At 41.8% G+C, this 21,542-nt stretch overlaps 1 protein-coding gene across 1 annotated transcript; it reads right to left on the minus strand.

Moving 5' to 3' along the window:
- Positions 1-15: 15 nt before the first annotated feature.
- Positions 16-12,082, minus strand: prrt4b (proline rich transmembrane protein 4b). The gene is made up of 4 exons (XM_063216782.1): positions 11,321-12,082; positions 7,711-8,948; positions 4,215-4,310; positions 16-3,197 (listed from the first exon to the last, which is right to left on the minus strand). Exons 2-4 carry the CDS (start codon positions 8,867-8,869, stop codon positions 1,168-1,170), a joined length of 3,285 nt encoding a protein of 1,094 aa, XP_063072852.1. The 5' UTR covers positions 8,870-8,948; positions 11,321-12,082; the 3' UTR covers positions 16-1,167.
- Positions 12,083-21,542: the final 9,460 nt, after the last annotated feature.

Below are 21,542 nucleotides of genomic sequence, written 5' to 3' on the forward strand. Positions count from 1 at the left end.
ACCAGCAAATTAAGAAGATAACATGCACACTGAAAATGTGGAAATCTACATGTGTTTCTTTTTGCTTACAATATTGACTATTATAAATCTTGGAAGAGAAATAGGTTATCATATTCAAAGTATGAACCATCTGATCACAATCGGTACAATATAGCAGCCTATTTTTGACAGCATGTTCCTAATGCCACCATAAGGGGGCGGTATAATGCTGCTTCAATACTTGGGTTTCTCATTTACAAACCTGTGCGATGTGAGGAGTAATTCGCAAAGCAGCCAATCATATAAGTGCATTTATTGAATGACAGCAGCTCCCAAACAATCTGAGGCATCCTCAGCTGTGCGCACAGCCAAAATGTCTGCATACGAGAAACCCGTTATGTATAGAATGATATTTTCCACAAAGCAACACTTCTCAAGCAGTACGAAATGGTACAAAACTGAAATGAAGTAGTTATACCTTCAGTATTTATTGAATATGTATATCTATATAAAATATGAATACATTTTAAACCTTTTTAAATTTGAATATAGTTTAAGTCATGTAATACCTCAGTAGTTATTAGTCACAGTATTTATATTGATCACAATATTGTGTTGTACAAACAAGTGTGCAGTAATCCACCAATACCACTCATAAGAAATCTCTCAAACACTGCATGTACTATACTTTTATCTTTGAAAAAATATATACAAGGGTTAGGTTTCACAGTCCTTGGTGCCAGTGTTGTTTTATGACTATTGTAGAAATATATTTATTAGCCAGGAAAGGGCCTCATTTATATTAGATACATTAGCTCTGCATTCATGGGGCCCTCAAAAAGATATCAAGCTTAGAAGTATCTCCACAAAATGAAAAGAAAGTACAAGATTCTCATTCAGTTGAAGAATCTCTGATGCAATAACACCCACATCCTTTTTTTTCTTCAAATCAATAGTTTCCAACACATTTGGATGTTGATTCAATAAACAAGCTAAACTGTACTTTGAATCCACACACAATCTACCGTCATTCAACACAATACATAACCATTCCCACTAAAACGTTTGTTTTTAGCACCTGATAATAGAGTAAGTATATTGATTGGTTCAGTTTTATATAAGCATTTTGTGAAAAGAAACGCACACTTTTTCAAATTGTGTGTTTAGAAATAGCCTGCTTGTGTGAATTCACAAGTCAATAGTTTCACTGCAGATGCTCAACGAATCTATCTGCCGACACACACTAATAAACTCCTCCTTTACAGACTGGTCCAGCTCTGTAGACTGATCTCCACTATTCTGTGACGCAGGACACAAATTACGGTACTTATTCTGATAGTCGGAGAACATTGCTGGGCCTGAGCTGCTGAGTGGGGAGTGTAGTGGGTTTGCTGTCGGGCTGGAGCACAGAACTGACGACGAGTCGGCCAGAGAGGATCTGTATGGTGAGTTGGTGCTTGAGGAACGTCCCCGCCAGGCCTCAGGGGAGGAGCAGCTAGACAATATGGCAGCAGGTGGTGCGTCCATCTGTGTGGATGCTTCATTTTGGTTACAGTTGGGTAGAGAGCCTTTGGGGACGAGGATCTCCATGCACGAGGAGGTTCTGAACAGACCAGAGTCTGATGGGATGTTCTCCCTGACGGGTAGGGTGAAGCAGCTGGACTGAGCTTCGAGGGCGTTGTGGGTGTCAAAGGATCGGTCAGTGCAGCTGAACGGCCTGATGGGGCTGAAAAGGCTGGTTGGGAAGAGGTCCTCACTGAAGAGCGCCTCGTCAATGCTGCGGCGCAGGTTGATTGGCGACGGCGGCCTCAGGTCAGTGGTGGAGTCGCTGCCGCAGGACGACTCGTTTGTGTCGAGAATCACATTGGCGGAGTCGAGGTCAAAATCTCGATAGGCCAGAGCACGGTTGCTATGATACAAAAGGTCCAATCCATTTATGCTGCTGCCGAGTTGCTCGTCGACCAACGAGTACAAGGGAAGACACTCTGTCTCTCCGTGTCCACAAATGGTATCACAAATGGCTAGTTTCTCTTGCTGGTTCAAGGTCCACTGGTACGTCCCGGGGATGATGGGAGACTTGGCAGCCAGGAGTTCTGTCCAGCAGTCACCTTGCTGCAGCAGGTGGTCTGAACAGTACATTGGCTGCGCCACTACCATGGCGAGGGCAAGGTACACTCCGGCCTCGCAAATCCGACAGCTCAGCTGAAAAGACCACCAGGGCCAGGGTGTGAAGACCTCTGGACCGCCAGCAAATCCCAGGGCGTGAATGATGCCATACAGCTGCAGGCCAGCGCACACCAGGGAGAGGATGGCGGAGAGGAAAACCGCAATTGCTGCTCGCTCCCACTCATGACTCTCTGCGAAGGGACAGCGGTTGTAGCGCTCTGCTGGCGTAGGGGAAGTGTTGTTGAGGTGGTAGATGTGCTTAGAGTCGGCCCGTACGTAAAAGTAGAAGACAAAGTAAGCGGTGGAAAGAAACAGGGTCATGGCCACAAAAGCGCCCCTGGAGAGCAGGGAGTAGAAGAGGCAGACTGGCGCGCCCTGCTTTTCTGCACTGAGCAACATCACGGGGCCAAACACTGCTGTGAAATGAAGCAACACCAAACAGGCTAAGAAACAAGGCCTTTGGAAGGCTGAGTAGGACAGCTGCATTCTCGATCGCATGGAGAGCAGCAAGAACACTAGGCCAAACGCTGCCGTCATGCACGGGTAGGGAGCTTCATATAACAAGAGGGACGCCTCGGTAGAGGCCAGCCGGTCCTGGTACCCGTAAGCGTCGTAGAGCAGGGCGAAGGATCTGGTGCTGCCAGCTGCCAGCAGGAAGATGCTGACGAGAGCAAAATAGCCACATCCTGATGGGCAACGCAGAGGCAGACAAAGGAGGTTTAGGGCTGAGGAAAGGGTGACCAAAGAGAACACCACACCCAGGCCGTAAATATGCGCCTCCCAAGCCAGTCCCCATGTTGCCATGGCACTATTCCAGTCCGAGTAGAGCCCTACAAATGTTGCAGAAGCTGGCATCGGGAATCTGACGTTTGACTGGTTGTTGACAAACATTGTGGTGTTTGGAGCATCCTTGTGAGATGGGAACATGGAGTCCCAGTTATCGCTGGTGTTGCAGATCCCAGAATGCTCGGAGTTACAGTCGGGGAGCAGGGAAACGTTGCTGTCTGATGGAGCGGTCCCCCAGTCCTCCTCTGTTGGTTGGAGTGTTGTGTCTGAAAAAAGCAAGATATGTTGTATTTTAGTCAACATAAAAACAAAAGGTTTTTTTTTTAAACTTGAAAAAGTTGAATAATTCATACTACTACCACATACAGTACACAAACATCTGCTGAGCAAAAATTGGTACAATTCCATTACTTTGTAATCCACAGTACTACAAAACTAAGGTATTTGCAGTGGCAAATTCATGTTGAGAGGGCACAGAAGCACACAAAGAGGAGTGATTTCACAGTCACTCCAAGAGTCAGCTCTAAGAATATGTTGCCAACATCTGTTGTTTGCATTTAGAATTACGATCCTATGTCGCAGAAGGCGTGGGAGGACGGAAGTTGCCATTTTTTACACCCTGTGGTTTGGCTGTGACTCTGGAGGGTGTTGCATCAGTTGTCTTAGACAGGGTTTCTGTAAGGGCGACATAATGGCCTAAAATGTGTTTATTTTTTTGTTGTTCAATTTTCCATTCAGGTTGTTTCAGTCACACGCACATGAATTTTCATTCAGCAGGGGCTGAAGAAAGGGATTCCACTCCATCGCCATAACAGGCACCAGCCCAGGCCCACCAATCACGGCAAGTTTTTTTTCGCCCTGTTTGAATCTTTGGGGTGGGCTTTGACAGGGCAGTGGAGACAGCAGAAAGGCTGAGGCTAGCAAAAAGAAGTAGTTTGATTGGTCATCATGTTGGCGAAGACAGTACTTTTCTAATAATTAAAAAAAAAAAAAAACGGCTTCATTTGATTTGAATGTCGACGATAATCAGGCTAGGAATCAGGAGCAGGATGGGAAGAAGAATCACTGCCTGTTTTAACTGGCTATGATCTGTTGGAGGCAACGCATTGTCAGCTTTGATGCCAGGCAAGTTCAGTGTTTACCTTTAATATCCGAAATAACTTCTCCGACACGTATTGGAAAACGAATAATGATGCATATCACTCAATTTAATATTGTAGAAACTCTTAATTAATAGAAATGAAAAAGAATGTGCAAAGTAGTTGATTCTATGGCATCATTACCAGCATTCTGGAGTGGTGAAGTGGTACTGGATGACGAACGCTCTTTTCCAGCTCCATTCGTAGCCATGGTAACAGTTGTGTCACTACCTTCATTTTCTGCATTAGAAACGAGAAAGGAAAGAACAGAAACCATGTGCACCATGTGAGCATTATCATGAGCAGAAGAAACGGTCTATAAACATCACACACTCAAGATGATGTGTGTGTGTGTGCATGCGTGCATGCGTGCGTGCATGTGTGTGTGTGTGTGTGAAATGCTTCCCCCCACCCCCTTTGTGAATACATACACGAAAACACCAACACAATGAATAGGCCTATTAAAAATGACATAGCATGCACTATTGGACTCTATGTACCCAGGGTTAGATGTCCCTATAGCAGCACGCACGCAGGCACGCACGCACGCACGCACGCACGCACCAGGGACTTTATGTGCACTGTTTAATCCCTGTAATTGCTTCGTATATAATGAGTTCTGGACAAAAGCTGTGTCATGGTGCTCCCCACTCCACAGGTTTGAATTCAAGTACTCTCACAGCCAAGTTCAAGTCCACTGAGGAGTTGACATGATTTCACATCCCAGCCACTCAGTATTCACACGTGAATAGGCCTACTTCCTGCACAAAGAATAGAATGTCTATTTCGAAAAAGCCTTTTGTGGTCTAAATGAGGGTGAATGTTTGTTGCTGCACTGTGGTGGCCAGAATCCTGATAACACATTCAGTACATGGACAATCTTTCTGAACTATAATGGGACATGACGGGTGTATAATATCATATCCAAGCAGAATTAGACTGATGGTACTATAAGTCAAAATAAATCTGTCATCAATCAAAATACTGTTTATAATGACATAATCAGGAATTTTAAAGGTGAATCATGGACAATCATGTCCTGACACCAATATGACCATTTAGGATGTAAACACGAGTTTAACCATGCAACATGAGTTTAAGGGGTTATTTAAAATAGAGATACCCTATTTATTACTGAGCGATTAGTGAGAGATGTGGCATTTCTCTATGAACTATGGACATTATAGAAAGATTACTAGTATTTTAAAAATGAATTTACAGCTCCGTTATCTGCTTACGTTTAATCTCCTGGGTGGTCATAGCTGGTGTTGAATAGCAGCACCAGTTTAAACACAGTCCAATAACCTGCTTTAACCTCAACAAAGTGTGGCGTCATTATATAACCTGTTGATAATAATAATAATAATAATAATAATAATAATAATCTGGCACAAACATTTTACCTCTTCAACCGAAATACTTGAAGCACTGAAATTATACCTAAAAGGTAAGCATAGGCTACCATACAAACAAATGTCTACCACGTAGTCCAATTTTCAACAGCTTCCATTTCAATTTTTGCCCAACCCCCATAGTCAGCCCTCCGTCTTCCCTCACCCCGCCGTTGATACCCGCCTCCTCCTGGTTACCAACCCCCTCTCTCCATTTTATTGACCTTGGTCTAGACCAGAACAGCAGTTCTCAAGCTTTTTTGAACAAACACCCTATGACCTCGGCATAACTCTACCAACGCCCCCTTGACCTCATCATAAGCCTGCCAACGCCCCTTAGTATTAGTGTTATAAAAATAAAATAGAATAATGTCCCCCATTTGTATCTAACTACCCCCCTCTCAGCTGTCTCCTTCTCAATGCCCCCACAGAGAGCTCCCTAATGCCCCGTGGAGGGCCGTAGAGCCCCCGTTGAGAAACACTAGTCTAGACTGAAGATGGGCTTGGAGGATTAGCTTGGAGGATGGGTGTGTATATGTTATGGGCTTGGAGGATGGGTGTGTGTGTATGTTATGCTGCTGCTTGTGTGACAGAGGAGCATCTCTGAAGGTAGAGGTCGCAACTACGGAATCAATAAGTTGCCCCTCGGTCGGGATGCCTCTGATTTTGTCCTAAAATTAATCATTATGGGCCAAGACACATCAGACAGACATACGTCAATTCGATGAATATCATTTTTCAGGCCAGGGCCAACTGATCTGTGATGTTGCTGATGCTTTGTTTTGCATTGTGTGCATTGTTGTGCATTGAAGTGTGCGCAATAAAACGAAAAAGAGATAATACCACATTGTGAAAAAACAGTGAACTGCTTGTTGCATACCAGTAATGTCCATACTAGCTTTTGAGAGATGCATGTGAAAGTTCTTGTCATAACTTCTTTCTCTTGGATTGATGATGGTGATGATGGTGATGATGATTTCATGAAATGATAGAGATGGAAAGAAGTTATTGCACTGGAAGTGTGAGGTCATAATGACACTAAAGAGATGCTGACTGAAGACACAGGACACTGAAGGAATAATGAATTTGTGCCAGACAAAACAAGAGGAAGAAAGGAACCAAGACAAATGCGAGGGGAGAAAAATGAATCATTTCAAGTGTGCGCAAGCAGAGGTGTTGATAGTCCAGTGGAACAGTGAAAGCTGACCTATGTGAAGCCTCATTACTGACTGATTTCTCTGAATGAGTTGGTAATTTATTATGGTGATGCTCCCATACCCACGCATATAGTAAATAATCATAACAATAATGATAATAATAATAATAATAAACAACAAAGACTTTGCATGACTCCCCTTCATACCCCTTATTATAACTATGCCCTAACTGTGCCCATACCAACACAATCTAACACATGTCAGTAAAGAATTTTGGCATTTCTCGTTTGCCCAGTAATAACATTTTACCAAGGGAACTTTTCGTTTTTTTTCCCTATGGAGATACTCGTATCCACACATGGATAGTTGAACGCACGCACACATGCACACACACACACACACACACACACACACACACACACACACACACACACACACACACACACACACACACACACACACACACACACACACACAAATCACGCATACTACTGTATGTTTGCAGGACACCCACCTAGGATATGAATTCTGTACCAACATCATTTTACCATGGAAACCTTGGAAACACAAACCCTCATCTTCTCATCATTTCACTTCTTGGCTATCTTTAGAGGAATTTCCCAAAACGCTATAAAAGCCATTTAAATACAATTATCATGAATATTTTTTTAAATCTGATTTTAAGACATCATCAGGAAAATTGGAACTGGGTTAATGTTATCTGATATTTCCATAATGAATTCAAACTTTAGAACACTAATTTCAATGATATTAACAAGAGAAAAACAATAAAACACATTACATTTTTGAACATTTTTTTAAAATGGAGAGCATTTTGGAGAAGATCTTCGTTTGGTTTACCGGTATGTATGTTTGTAGAGGGGACGTGTGTTAATGACATTTGGGGTGTTAAATGTATTTTCTGTCTACTGACCTCCCTATCTTAATCTTTGCTCTGACATGTTCATATTCTTCATAGTCTAGAAATATAGGAGACGGGGTGAAATTGACCACGTGTTCATTCTACTCCATTAACACTATATGAAGGAATTAAAACTAAACAAACTTTACTATGCAGACTTTGCATCTTACCCTCTGGCTCATGTGTAAAAGGCAAAGCTGTTGTAGACCCCAGTGTGGCATCCATCCACTCTTCTCTGTTTCCAAGCCTTGTTGGTGATGTCACTCCCATTGGTTCCTGCTGAGGTTGAAGTTTTCTGTCTTTATCCTCATAATGAGGACTCCAAGGGACAACAGACTGTACTGCATTGACAATATCTTTTCCCTGGGTTGTGGACTGGGCTGTAAGATCGTTTTCACTGGAAGATGATGACTTAGCAACAGTTGGCATAGAAGAAGTTGTAAAATCTTTTTGTAATGATGTCCATGATGAGGGTAATCCAAAATTGTGTTTGGGAGCATCACTTTGAGAACCATATGTCATACTTATGGTGGTGGTCTCTGTCTTGAAAGGGATTTCTGTGGGTGCTAGGTATTCTTGGGTATCATATAGGCCTACTTCAGATATTCTGTGGAAAGCGCCTTTCTTGCTTGTGTTAGTTGGTGGCCATAGGTCCAAATCGAAGTTAGAGTCACGATGTGTGTCAGGTGTATTTGTTACTTTGGGTTTTCTGGTTCTGAGCAAATGGTAAGATTTTTTTGCAGTGTGAGAAGACACTGTGCCTTGTACAGGGGGGCTATATGGTGTTTTTGGAAGTGAAGTGGTCTGTGTTGGAAGGTATGAAGTGTTAGTCCAATCTGACCCTTCTATGGAACTCGTTTCAGTGTTTATGTCAACAGGCATATGATTGTACTGACCTGAATTGTTATTTGCTGTTTTATCTGTCCCATTGGGATCACCTAAGATAGAGCTTGACTCTGTACTCGGCAGTGTGGTGGTGGTCTCAGTCCCTGTCTGTGTGGACAACGAAATGTAAGAGGTGCTCAGCTCTGGTATGAAGGGGGGACTTCTAGGGGCCTTTGTGGTACTGGTGATTACGGACGTATCCACTGCCCTGTTGAGGACCTCCAGTGAGGAACTCAAAAAGGTCTGTGGAAGGCCTGCAATGTCGCCCACTGATGGAAGAGAATTCCAAAATCCACCTCCCTTCTTATCGGAATTCTTCTGTGGTGGGGCTGTGATTTGATTGTCTAAGAACCAGAGACCATGAAGAGGGCAAGGCAATGAGCAAATGCAGAGCAACAGTGTCAGGTCAAAGAGGAGCATACTGCCTCTTTCTACAGGTGGCATCTAGCAGTCACATGGTGTCTCTCTCCTTCTTCAGTGAACCAACAGGGCGTCCCGAGACTGCTCTGTTGCCTCAAGTGACCTGAAAGAAAGAAAAGTATATTGTGATGGCAAGTCCTAGAACACTTACTATCCTCTTACCTTGTATGTGTTGCTTATGCAACATTTTGCAGATTAATGAAGGAAAAACTACATATCTAGCCCCATAATGCACACCATTCCACCAGTGGAACGCTGAAAAAAACTTGACTACCATAGTACTACAACACTATGACAGTGCACAGGGCCTTTAGTAATACATTACGACGTGGTCATTGCCATTCTGGCAACAGCTAATTTATAACAGGAGCCATGTCTTACTGTGTTAAATGAACACAGAGACAAATACAAGTGTTGCATCAAAGCGACATAATACAATATCGTAATATTCCAATTCTCTCTTGTTTAAATATGTGCACAAAATGACACCTGTCTTTTATGGCTTGATAGAAAAAGCTGTGACTTTTGTCCCTTAGAAATGGAGTTTTGTCTTGGTTGGGGGAGGGATTGTTGGGGCCAATGCACGGGAGTAATGTGGTAGTTCAAAGTCAATGCCCCGTTGCCTCAGTGAAGACGGTGGAGCTGCAATGGAATGTCCCTCAGAGAAGAACCTGTATCCTGCGCAGGGACCCAAACTCCATTTAGATGCCCATCCCCCCTATCGTTGCTTTATTCGGCTTGAATTCTATTAACTCTTTTGAACGACATAAACTGTCTGTATTTTCCTTAGTCATTCTGATTTTGATTTGAAAGCGCTTGATTATTTGAGCAAAGTAAACTTGTAACTCACATTATCAATTCTCTCTCTCTCTCTCTCTCTCTCTCTCTCTCTCTCTCTCTCTCTCTCTCTCTCTCTCTCTCTCTCTCTCTCTCTCTCTCTGTCTCTCTCTCTTCAACAAATCCAGTTTACACTGGCTTCGATGGATTAAATCCGTTGTCAATAATCAATAGCTCATCAAGATACCTATGAACATGATGATTAATATCTTCCAAGAGATACGAGATACACATTAAGTTCTACTATCTGTCTATAGAAGAAAATCATGATCATGAAGTGTTAACTTGTCGCTTCCATATACCGTTAAATTGTATTGGGATTAGTAAATGAACAATTTTATTTAATTTGTACATGGGCAGGTAAGTGTCTGTTGCGTAAATTCACCCTTACTATGGCATTTGGACAGGTAAAACTAGGTCACCTGGAATATGTGGCACTGGATTGTATCTTCTGAATACAGGTTGCCCATTACAGCTATTATCCAACAGATGAATCAGAAGTGACTGAACTCTTGTCTCATTAATCAAAATGCTTCGGGCTTGAATGCCACATTGAAACAATATGGTATCCATTTATTTATTTATCCTACTCATGACCTTTCCTCATGTTATCCAATGAAATGACAGCTTCTAATGTATATATTGCTACACCACTATGACAGTGCACAGGGCACTACAGTAATACGTTATGACTTAGTCATTGCCATTCTGCTAACGGGGGCCGTATCTTACTGGGTGTAATCTAAATAGGTGCAAAACTTCTTCCATGTACAGGCAGTCAGTGTGAATAGATGCAGCCTGCTGTATATCACTGGATGCATGGATTTAGGACACAACACCCCATGGTCGATTGTCCTTTTACAGCAATTGATTGCTGGGATGTGGCCTGGTTAGTTGTCAGTATGTTGTCTCTGCAGGACACATGAGGAGTGTTCAGATCACTGTAGCATCTTAGTTGCTTCCTGTCACTATTGCCATAGCAGCTGTCAATCCACATGGCGACAACCTTTTGTCAACCAGCACACAGTGGTAAAATAACCAGACAACTTTATCCCAGCTGACAAGAACAGGGTTCATCACTTCACATACCACTTCACCCTACATCTGCACTTCCACATCTTGCAACCTGCACTGACACCACAAACAGTCAGTCATGTTGAGCTGAGATCCAATAAAGTGCTACATGTAAAAAAAATCAGGCAACAATTGGAAAGGACCATGTTATTTTCAAGCACCCTCTCTAGAGGTATGGCATAGACAAACTGTATTTCCTCATATTGTTTGATCATGACCAGATTGTTTCCACCCTATCAGCTGTTATGCCATGCCTTCAAATGTGTGTCTGTCCACAGGAGACATATCTAGCATACACAGCTGAATACACAACCTGATTCTTACACTAGTGGCACGATATGAAATTGCTTCTCCATGGAAACAGCACCTATTATGAGCCCTGACATACATGCACAGACGTTGATAGCAGCAGAGACTTGAAACCCACACACATACTGTACACACGCACAATGCCTGTCTTTTTTTTGTGTGCAAAATACATAACCATCTTTTCAGAATCCTCAAACATATCTCTTCTCTAAGACATGCAAGTCAACATTATCAGCCATCACATACAGCACATACCTCAACCTTGAGAAGGGTATGCAGCCTGGAGAGGGAGAAGCAGAGGCAGCAGCTTCGCTGTGTAAGTGGACGTCTCCTACACAGCTCCACAGATGGTGTTTGCAAATCTCTCTCCTCCACCTTCAGATCGTTCCCTCTTTTTTTTTTTTACCACAGCCTTGCAGTCTTACTGCGTGTGCTCACAGTTATGGTGCCTGTCCTCGGAGCTGAAGACAGCATAATTTTGTAATCCAGGAAAGCTTTGTCACTACCACAGGCAGTCTCTTACTGCGTTAGCGTAAGAGGGATTCTGTGCAGTTGCTGTGGACTCAGCTCATTCCCTCTTTCCCTCTCCCTTTCCCTCTCTCGCTCTCTCTCTCCCTCCTGCTCTCTCTCTCTCTCTCTCTCTCTCTCTCTCTCTCTCTCTCTCTCTCTCTCTCTCTCTCTCTCTCTCTCTCTCTCTCTCTCTCTCTCTCCCCCTTGTTCGCGTTGCTGCTTCTGCTTCTTCTGTCAATCTGCTTTTCCTTGCTCCCCTTACGTTTCTCTTTCCCTTGTGCGTGCTCTTTGCCTTTCCCTTTCTCATTCACTCTGTGTTTTTGTTTTCACTCTGCCTTTTTGTTGTTGTTGGCTCCTTAGGCTCCACTGCCATTCATGTTTTCCGTTTCATTCTCTTCCCTCGCTGCTATACCCCTTACTCCATGTATCATCCCAGTACCCCCTGTATCCCTGCTTTTTGTCTGGAGCACAATGCCTATGGTGGTCACAGCTCAGTGAGCAGATTGTTCTTTTGTAGTATCCGCCTGCACCGCACTGACGTCTATTTATCTTCACTCAAACATCTCACTATTACCTCCCCACCAGAGACAGACACACACACACACACACACACACACACACACACACACACACACACACACACACACACACACACACACACACACACACACACTACCAGGAAAGAGTGGAGGACGTTGCAGCTTCACCCTTCACATATTAACCTTGCACAGTTTTAGTAGATGACTTTTACCATGCAAAGTTATTGTTGGGAAGGCGTCAGTCCATGAGTCAGTCTGCCATGAATAAACACGACATTGTGTCCATAAAAAGAAACATTCCCTCCCTGATTAAAACCTCTGATCAGCGGCCTCCACATTTAGAAACAATCACAATGATCCCTGCCCAAGGAAACACAGTTTCCTGATCCTCTGCCTATGCCCCCCTCTGCTGCGTGCTGTTCCAACACAGCCAGAGTCATGGAATTCAAAGTTGTGACAACCGGGGTACAGGAAGTCAGTTGGTGACATGCTTCACATACGTAGAGTCAAATAATTCTGGGCAGTGGCTTTCTTGTCACTGGAGACTAACACAGAACCACTATATAACAAACAAAGATGAAGTAAAAATGAATGAAAATAAATGACATGAACCATTACTGCCCTTTCTGTGTTCGACGCTCACTTCCTGGAACTATTTTGGAACTATGTCAATGGCGATCTGTGTATCAAAGGCTCCTTGAGTCGCTATTGTTGTGTAAAAACGAAACACTATGGTCAATGGGATTAGCCTAACTCTTACTCCCATGGCTCTGCATCTTACATGCACAATGACCATAACCATGGAAAGATTCACTATCTACTATCAAGATTCATAATCTCAAAATACAGTGCGTATGATTAAATACAATACATATATACGTATACATATAATAATACAAAATGTGGATGCATTCAAAATGCATTCAAATGTATATCTCAGAAATAAAGCATTCAAGCATTTAATGATTGTGGAAGATTGTTATGATTGTTGTACAAACAATTCATCTGAATTTGTAAGCTGTTCTATATTCTATATGCTCTCGCATGACATGGAATTTAATTTCTCCAAAAACAATGACAAAACAGTAAACATAACAATGTGCTGTCTGAAGAAGGGTACGTGTTAAACATAGGTAATAAGGATGAGGCAGCACATTAGGCCTAATTATCCATTATTAATCTTTCCACTGCATGTTTTACTTTTAGTGCTTATGCATGTGACCAATAACAGTAGGTCTACTTGTATTAAGAACATCGATATCAGATGTACAAACCCCAATAATAATTCATTAATACGTTTGTACTTTGTAAGGAATTTCATAAATTATTTGTAATGCTATTTAGACCTACATATTATTTCTAGAGATGCACCGGATCCAAGATCCGGTTCCCGATCCGGCAGGCAGGATAATAGGGTTTTTAACAGGATCCGGATCCGGCTCCAGGATTCAGGATCCGGTAGCCGAGGCTTTTCAGTCAAAATAGTTTGAGCCAACGTGATAAAAAGGGCCCACGTGTGTGAGTAGGCTATGTGTTTCAACCCTTTCGTAGGATCCGGTATCCGTTTCCGGATCCGGCAGGATCTTAAGCAGTGGATCCGGTATCCGGCAGGATCCTAAAAATCAGGTTCCGGTGCATCTCTAATTATTTCTTAATAATAAACAATGTAAATGTCTTTTTCATAATTAGTTCATTATTTCCTAAGTGTTACTTATACTTTATAATTGCTTTGTAAGCAGCTTTATAAATAATTTGTAATAGTATTTACATATTATGTATTACTCATATAGGCCTACAACCTTTCGTAAATATCTTGTTCATAATTAGTTCAATGTTTATTAAGTGTTACTAATACTTTATAAGTGATTTATAGTTGCCTGTTATTAAGCGGGCTTGCGGAGCAAGGACCATGCAGAGCATGGCCCTTGCAGAGCAAGGCCCGTTTATAGTAATCTCTAAGTCCTGTTTTATTATTGGTCTTGTGCAGGACAGCAGTAAAATAGAAAATGGATCTCCTCCTAGGCCTTTCGAGATAGAGACACCGTTCAAACACTAAAACGACCGGCTCGGCTTGGAGATCGCGTATAGTTATAGGCTTCTCCGTGTCTCTTGTCGTTTTCCCGTTTTTGGCGATTTAGTGAAAGCCTGGGTCCCCATTCAAAACCATGGTGGAACCTTCATGAACGACAGTTCCGCCACTCTAGAGATTAGAGTGTAGGAGGCTTTTTCGGTCATAAAACATCAACACTTTCACCTAGAAGTTTAGTTGACGCGTTGTTAGCGAGCTCTATGGGATGTCTCCTAATTGTCAAAGTTTCATCTCCCAACTCCCAATACTTTTTAAATGGCAGGTTTGTAAAAAAAAACAGGCCTGGCTCTATGGAGAATCCCAGTCTTTCGAAAAGTGCATTTTTCAAGAGATCAGCGCATGTCCCACACGGAGGTCCATTTGTGCCTGAAAATTTTAACCTATAAACTTCATTCAAAGACTGTTAGAGAGATCACAAGCATGACTCCGATCTGTGAAAAGGACACGTGCCAACTCCTTTTAGTTTTTTTACAACGATGTTGTAAAGACAAAAAACTCATTCTCATTTTCTCCCCAGTTTAGAGCTCAATACTAACTGTCTTTCAGTCAATCACAACAGGTGCAGCCAGTGAAGGGTTCCATTTCAACTGTCACTGTCTCAAGATTCTATTCTTAACGAGCAGGTGCGAGCAACCATTCTAGAAGTCTATTGTTCAGCTCTGCAATGCAATGTAAAGCGGCGTACACACACAAAGCTAGCATTTCGCTTGCTCGCCTACTCGCCACTCTTTCATGGAACGTTCGCTGAAGGTTCCCGCGGCTTTAACTGCCAATGGACAGCCGAGAAGTACCGAACTCTGCATTCCAATTGGTTACTCGCTTACTCGCCTCGCTCGAAGATAAAATATTTTCAACTCGGAATCCGCCCACATCGCATCGCTTGCACAGTACTCGCCTACTCTCCTGCGAGTCTCGCTGGGACCCATTGACATTCTATTGAGTTCATTCGCTGAGCGAGTAACTAGCAGCGACGTGTGTGTACGGCCCTTAATATAGTCTTGCTGGACTATGCATGACAATTAGCTGCTTGGCTTAGTGGTAATGCATGCCGCTGCATTAGAGATATGGAGGTTGAGGGTTCGAATCCCATCCGAAGCCATGTTGATTTTCTAAATTATATCATATGCAGCGTTCCTTGGCCGACTTAAAATGCCATGTATATCATTTAGTATGGATGGCAAATGTGCTGAATTACAGCTATTGAGGTTGGGGGTTCGAAACCCAGTCAAAGCCATGTTGATTTTCAAAATTATATCATATGCAGTGTTCCTTGGCCAACTTAAAATGCCATGTATGTCATTTAGTATGCATGGCAAATGTGCTGGATTACAGATATGGAGGTTGGGGGTTCGAATCCCAGTCAAAGCCATGTTGATTTTCTAAATTATATCATATGCAGCGTTCCTTGGCCGACTCAAAATGCCATGTATATCATTTAGTATGGATGGCAAATGTGCTGAATTACAGATATTGAGGTTGGGGGTTCGAAACCCAGTCAAAGCCATGTTGATTTTCAAAATTATATCATATGCAGTGTTCCTTGGCCAACTTAAAATGCCATGTATGTCATTTAGTATGCATGGCAAATGTGCTGGATTACAGATATGGAGGTTGGGGGTTCGAATCCCAGTCAAAGCCATGTTAATTTTCAAAATTATATCATATGCAGTGTTCCTTGGCCAACTTAAAATGCCATGTATGTCATTTAGTATGAATGGCAAATGTGCTGAATTAGGGATATGGGGGTTGGAGGTTCGAACCCCAGTCGAAGCCATGTTGATTTTCAAAATGATATCATATGCAGTGTTCCTTAGCCAACTTCAAATATCATGTATTGTATGTCATTTAATATCAATGGCAAAGGGGTTGGATTACAGATATGGAGGTTGTGAGTTCTAATCCCGCTCGAAGCCATGTTGATTTTCAAAATTATATCATATGCAGTGTTCCTTAGCCAACTTAAAATACCATGTATGTCATTTAGTATATCCCCAAAACCCAGAGCTACAACACTTTCAAGATGGCTGAATCCAAGATGGCTGAATTGTTTGGCCCATAACTTCTGACTGGGTGGATGGAGTTTTTCCAAGATTTCTTTTAGCTTTGTTTTCTCAATAGTACTTTGTTTCATCTCTGCCCCAAAAGGCAAGCCCGCTTCCAGCATTTTCTGTGAGAATGCATTTCTAGTTTTAAAGTGTTAATCATATTTTTTAATGTTTCATGTATAAAATGGCCAGAGGCTAGCTCTGGTACAATGCATGACATGGCAACACTTGTGTTTTAATTGTACATGAATTGTTTGAAGTAGGCTAATGTCTATGTACAAGGAATATAAGCATTACAAGGATTAGTATTTGTCACATGCTAAATGCTTTACAATTATAACATGCAGTGAAATTAGAGAAGGAGCGTAACCAGGAAACCATATGTTTTATCCATCTCTTCCAGCATGTATCTTTTGCTTTACTTACCCTGGGTTTAGTGGGCACTCATCCAACATTAGGGCAGTGTGGGCAACAGGCACTTAAAATAGAGAAGAGAACAGGCTGTTTACTACACTTAATATAGAGAAGTGAATAAGCTGTTTACTACACTTTGCGGCTAACAATAGATCCATAAGGACTGCGGCTTTTGTCCCAGAGGAAGTAAACACTGTGCTGATCAAAACACAAAAATACAATGTTTAGCTTACCGGTATTCTGTAGCATTCAGTGGTGTAGTCTACTTTTTATGGTGGGTATACTGTATATTTGAGCATTTTTTTTAAGTGGGTATACTGTATGTATTTTTGCTATTCAAAATAATGGATCAATCAATTTTAAGTGGGTATACTGAAATCCCTGAAATTTAGAAGTGGGTATACTCCGTATACCCGCGTTCTACGTAGACTACACCACTAGTAGCATTTATCTTTTGTTATTAAAGGAGAAGTCCAGTTTTTTTAACATTAAGGCCATTTTCTGAGTGGTCTGCAATGTTTTAGAGTCCCCCTCACCGTTTATTTCATGTTTGCTGCAGTCTCTGTTATTTGGCTGATTTGGATTTGATCTCAACCAGCTTTAGAATGGCCGTCTATGGGCACCTGCAACTCTGTTCTTAAAATCACCTTTAACATTTGTTTTGAAGAATATGCAACTCAGCAAGTGTTCAGCAGTATTCACTGGTGTTCCTTAGCAATTTTTGTAGCGAAATATGGCATCTGTCGTGTTTTATGTGTGTTTTATGTAGCAATTTGTAAATTAAGTTTCACTTTCACTTTCACTTTCTTTCACAAAATGGCAAATAAAAAATGACAGAAGCCATATTTCGCCTTGAAACTTGTTAGGGACTGCTAGTGAACACCCCTAACCACTTTGTGAGCTGTAGACTTTCGAAAACAAATGTTTAAGGTGATTTTAAGAACAGAGTTGCAGGTGCTCATAGACGGCCATTCTAAAGCTGGTTGAGATCAAATCCAAATCAGCCAAATAACAGAGACTGCAGCAAACATGAAATAAACGGTGAGGGGGACTCTAAAACATTGCAGACCACTCAGAAAATGGCCTTAATGTTCAAAAAACTGGACTTCTCCTTTAAAAGAGGAATAAAGGCCTTACATGTCTGGTGTTGATTGTTGATTGCAGTGGTAAGGGCAATACTGACATTTTGTTTTATTTAACCTGCGAGATAATTTCAAATGTGTATTGCAGTTGACCCGCATAGGCTAGCATACATCGTTCAGCATTGAACATGAAATTTGGTGTGTCACAGGAATAGGAATGGGCCCAGGTGAAACGCCTCTCACTAATGTGCAACAGAATACTGTATGTGCAGGCACATTTACGTAAATGATGGGAATCTGTGAAATTTAAATATTAAGTATTACGTGTGTGCTCAATTTTAGCCTGTTTTTTTTAAAATAAATATTGAGTTTGGCTCACGACCAGATTTAGATTTTGGACCTCGGTCAATTTGAGTTTTAACACCACTCGTGTAAACCATTCAATCAATTTTTTACATATTTCCAGATTTCACCCACCTATATTGTGGTAAATGTAAAATACACCTAAACAAAGGCCACCTAAAAATGGCATGGTTCCATGAAAGCTTGATGCATCAAATATGATCCATTTTATATCCCCAAACGGTCAAAAAAAACGTACATTATGTTTAAAGGGGTATGCCACTATTTTGGGGCTTAATACAGTTAAAATCCTTGGCCGGGATTTATTAAGGTGGTAAATTGTCTTATTTGTCATGTTAGGCGTTATCTTGCTTTAAGACAAGTTAAAAGAGAGAGTATGTAGCTAAGCTAGTGAAAGTCAATGGATCACTGTAGCATGTGTGATCCATTGACTCTCACTAGCTCTCAGTCTTTAATCGTACTGAGCCCCAAAATAGTGGCAAACCCCTTTAAGGGCACAATGTTGAAGTAAATAATACCCACAAAATCTGAATTTTCAGTTTATTATTTCATGGTTTAGGCTTTACAGGGTGTTTAAAACATACGCCTACACACATGTGCATGTTCTCATTCCTGCTTTGCCAGTGTGTGGGTGAAGTCATGCGCTATACGTTTTAACTGCCTGCCTGCCACTGATTTTTGCCAACATGCACTATGTGGAATGGCTAGATCTTGATCTGCAGAAGACCCCTATGTAAATCTTCACTGAGCTATCAACTAGACTGTATTAATAATAGCTTAAAGATGTAAAGATAATAAAGCCTTGACAGGCTTTGTGCAGCAGTTCTACTTGTTAGAATTAAGACATCAGAATTGTTTTGTGTCTGCTACACACATTTATAAAATGTAGTTCAAATGCACGAGTGTGTGAGGTATGCATTTCTGTGCAGAATTCAGAAAGAGTAAGGGGAGCTGAGTGGCTGAAATCTACACTCATCATGGCCAAGCTGAACAATCGCCATGAAATGAAACAATGGCTTGGGGGGTGTGGTACTTTGAAGAGGTAGAGCAGTGTTGGGGGTGGTTAGAGATCCTTGGAACAGAGCTGACTCCCTGGCTGCATGCCCACGCATACACTATAAATGATATTATCTTCATCCTTTCTACACACAGGCACATACACGCACGCGCGCACGCGCGCGCGCACGCACACACACACACACGCACGCACGCACACACACACACACACACACACACACACACACACACACACACACACACACACACACACACACACACACACACACACACACACACACACACACACACACACAAGTAACTAATAGAAAACTGACCTCTACCACCACCACCTGCTGGTGTGGAATGGCAACACTAATATCCCAAGCAGCTGAATGAAATGCCTTAGCCAGATGACAAATAGACACACCCCCAAGACAGAGTGGTATAAGCTACTCAATCAGTGCATAGCACTTCAAAGTCACTGTGTCATGGGTTTGGTGGTGAACGTCTCTTGTGAAAAATATGACTTTAATCTGCAGTTAACTTGTTGCACCACTGGGTGGCGTTTCACCCTACTTTACTGCCTATTTGGGCTGCGGGTTGACTTATTTATGTTAAACATCTAATGTCTCTAATGTATAAATAGGTGTGTTTTCCCCTCATCTCTGTTCATATCTCTAATGTTGTTCAGAGGTACTCTAGCTTTGCTTAAACACAGTTATATGAAAGGCTTTAATAGAGTTCAAAGGAAAGAAGTCTACCGCACACATTCTTGACTTTATGCTCGTTTTATTAGAGCGAACAACGCGTTTCGCCTCAGTGCGTCATCAGGCTCGCTCAGGTATTACCTGAGCTCTGTCAGGTGTGGCTTGAATAACATTGTGTCACATGGTTTTCTCTTAAAGTCATCTTTTTCAAATGCAACATATAATACATATAATACATAGAACTATCTACAATAGAAAATTATATAGCTTTAATAGAGTTATTTGATCAGAACAAGGGGACAGAGGCGTGCACAGACATTTTGAAGGGGGGGTTGGGGGCATGTGGATCTTTCGGCTGCCTTATAGAGGATGTATATTACATCAGGGCACTATTGTACCATGCTTTTGATCGTGAAGCATTTGTAGATTATCATGTCAACATGGAGCACATGTGACTAAAAACTTTCAAACTAGAACTTTCAAAAAGGCCTTTTTTTGTCTAGTAGGGCAAGGGGAAAGGTGCTTTAGCATTGCCTCGCCCCTATCTGTGCACACCTATACAAGGGGATGTGCATGGTGGAAAAAACACATTGAATGCCATGAGATGTAATGGAAGCAGCATCATGTTATGGTATAGAAACCTGAAATTGTAGGTGTTATACTGTAGTATTTGGCAAAAATCCAACTTGTATATGGTAAATGGACTGCTTTATATTGCGCCTTTCCACTCCTTCGAGCACTCAAAGCGGTTTACATTGTATGCCTCACATTCACCCATTTACACTTACGCTGCAACATGATCTCCAAAAATTCCGTGCTGCTGGACACGGATGTTAAGGACACAAAATCCGTGTCCAGGAGCACGGATTTTGCCAAAATTCCGTGCTCCTGGACACGGAATTGTCTCTTTATACTCCCACAGCTCTATGTTTCCACAGTCTTTCACCTCAGTCAAATATTTTTTCTCAAAAATAAATAAATCTTACTGACAGTTTAGGGTTAGGGATTGTTTTGGTCTGGGCACAGCTAGTATTCTTTCATTCAATATATTAATTTGATAGCCTATCAACCAACTGGAAAAGGTATTTCTCAAAAATATGTCTTTAATGACAGGTTAAGGTTAGGGAATGTTTTGGTCAGGGCACAACTTAAATTGCTATAGCATTATTTTGCTTAGGATTAGCATTTGGTATGTATTTTCTAAAGATAGAGTTAACACAGTGCTGTGATTAAATGTAAAGCATTTCCGTGTGCCCATCACGGAAAACAATTCCGTGTCCAGGACCACAGAATTTTGGCAAAATCCGTGCTCCTGGACACGGATTTTGTTTCCTTAACATCCGTGTCCAGGAGCACAGAATTTTTGGAGATCAGCTGCTCATTCACACCAGTGGCTGCCACGCAGGTTACCACCCTGCCACCAGGAGCAACTTGGGGTTAAGCATCTTGCTCAAAGGACACATCGATGGGGTGTGAGCATGCATAGCAGTGTGGAGAGGTAATGATTTTATGATAAAAAATAAGTATTGTCAAGATTGTTCTTAGAATACATGGTGACTTGTTAAGGACTTGGGAAAAATGAGACTTGGACTTGGACTTGACTTCATCAAATGTGTCTTAATTTGTGACTTGACTCTGACTTGATTGGAAGGACTTCAGACTTGTGACATGCAAATCAGTGATTTGATCCCATCTGTGTTGCCTAGTTAACACCAGACCTAATCACAAG

The sequence above is a fragment of the Engraulis encrasicolus genome, chromosome 15 (genome assembly GCF_034702125.1).
Source record: "Engraulis encrasicolus isolate BLACKSEA-1 chromosome 15, IST_EnEncr_1.0, whole genome shotgun sequence".
NCBI classification, from domain to species: Eukaryota; Metazoa; Chordata; class Actinopteri; order Clupeiformes; family Engraulidae; genus Engraulis; species Engraulis encrasicolus.

Excerpts from the sequence above, each read along its gene's own strand:
- prrt4b (XM_063216782.1), bottom strand. The coding sequence starts at position 8,869 with ATGCCACCTGTAGAAAGAGGCAGTATGCTCCTCTTTGACCTGACACTG. Across the intron at positions 4,311-7,710 it reads TTTTACACATGAGCCAGAGG|AAAATGAAGGTAGTGACACA; the intron begins GTAAGATGCAAA and ends TTTCTAATGCAG. Across the intron at positions 3,198-4,214 it reads TTCACCACTCCAGAATGCTG|ACACAACACTCCAACCAACA; the intron begins GTAATGATGCCA and ends TGCTTTTTTCAG.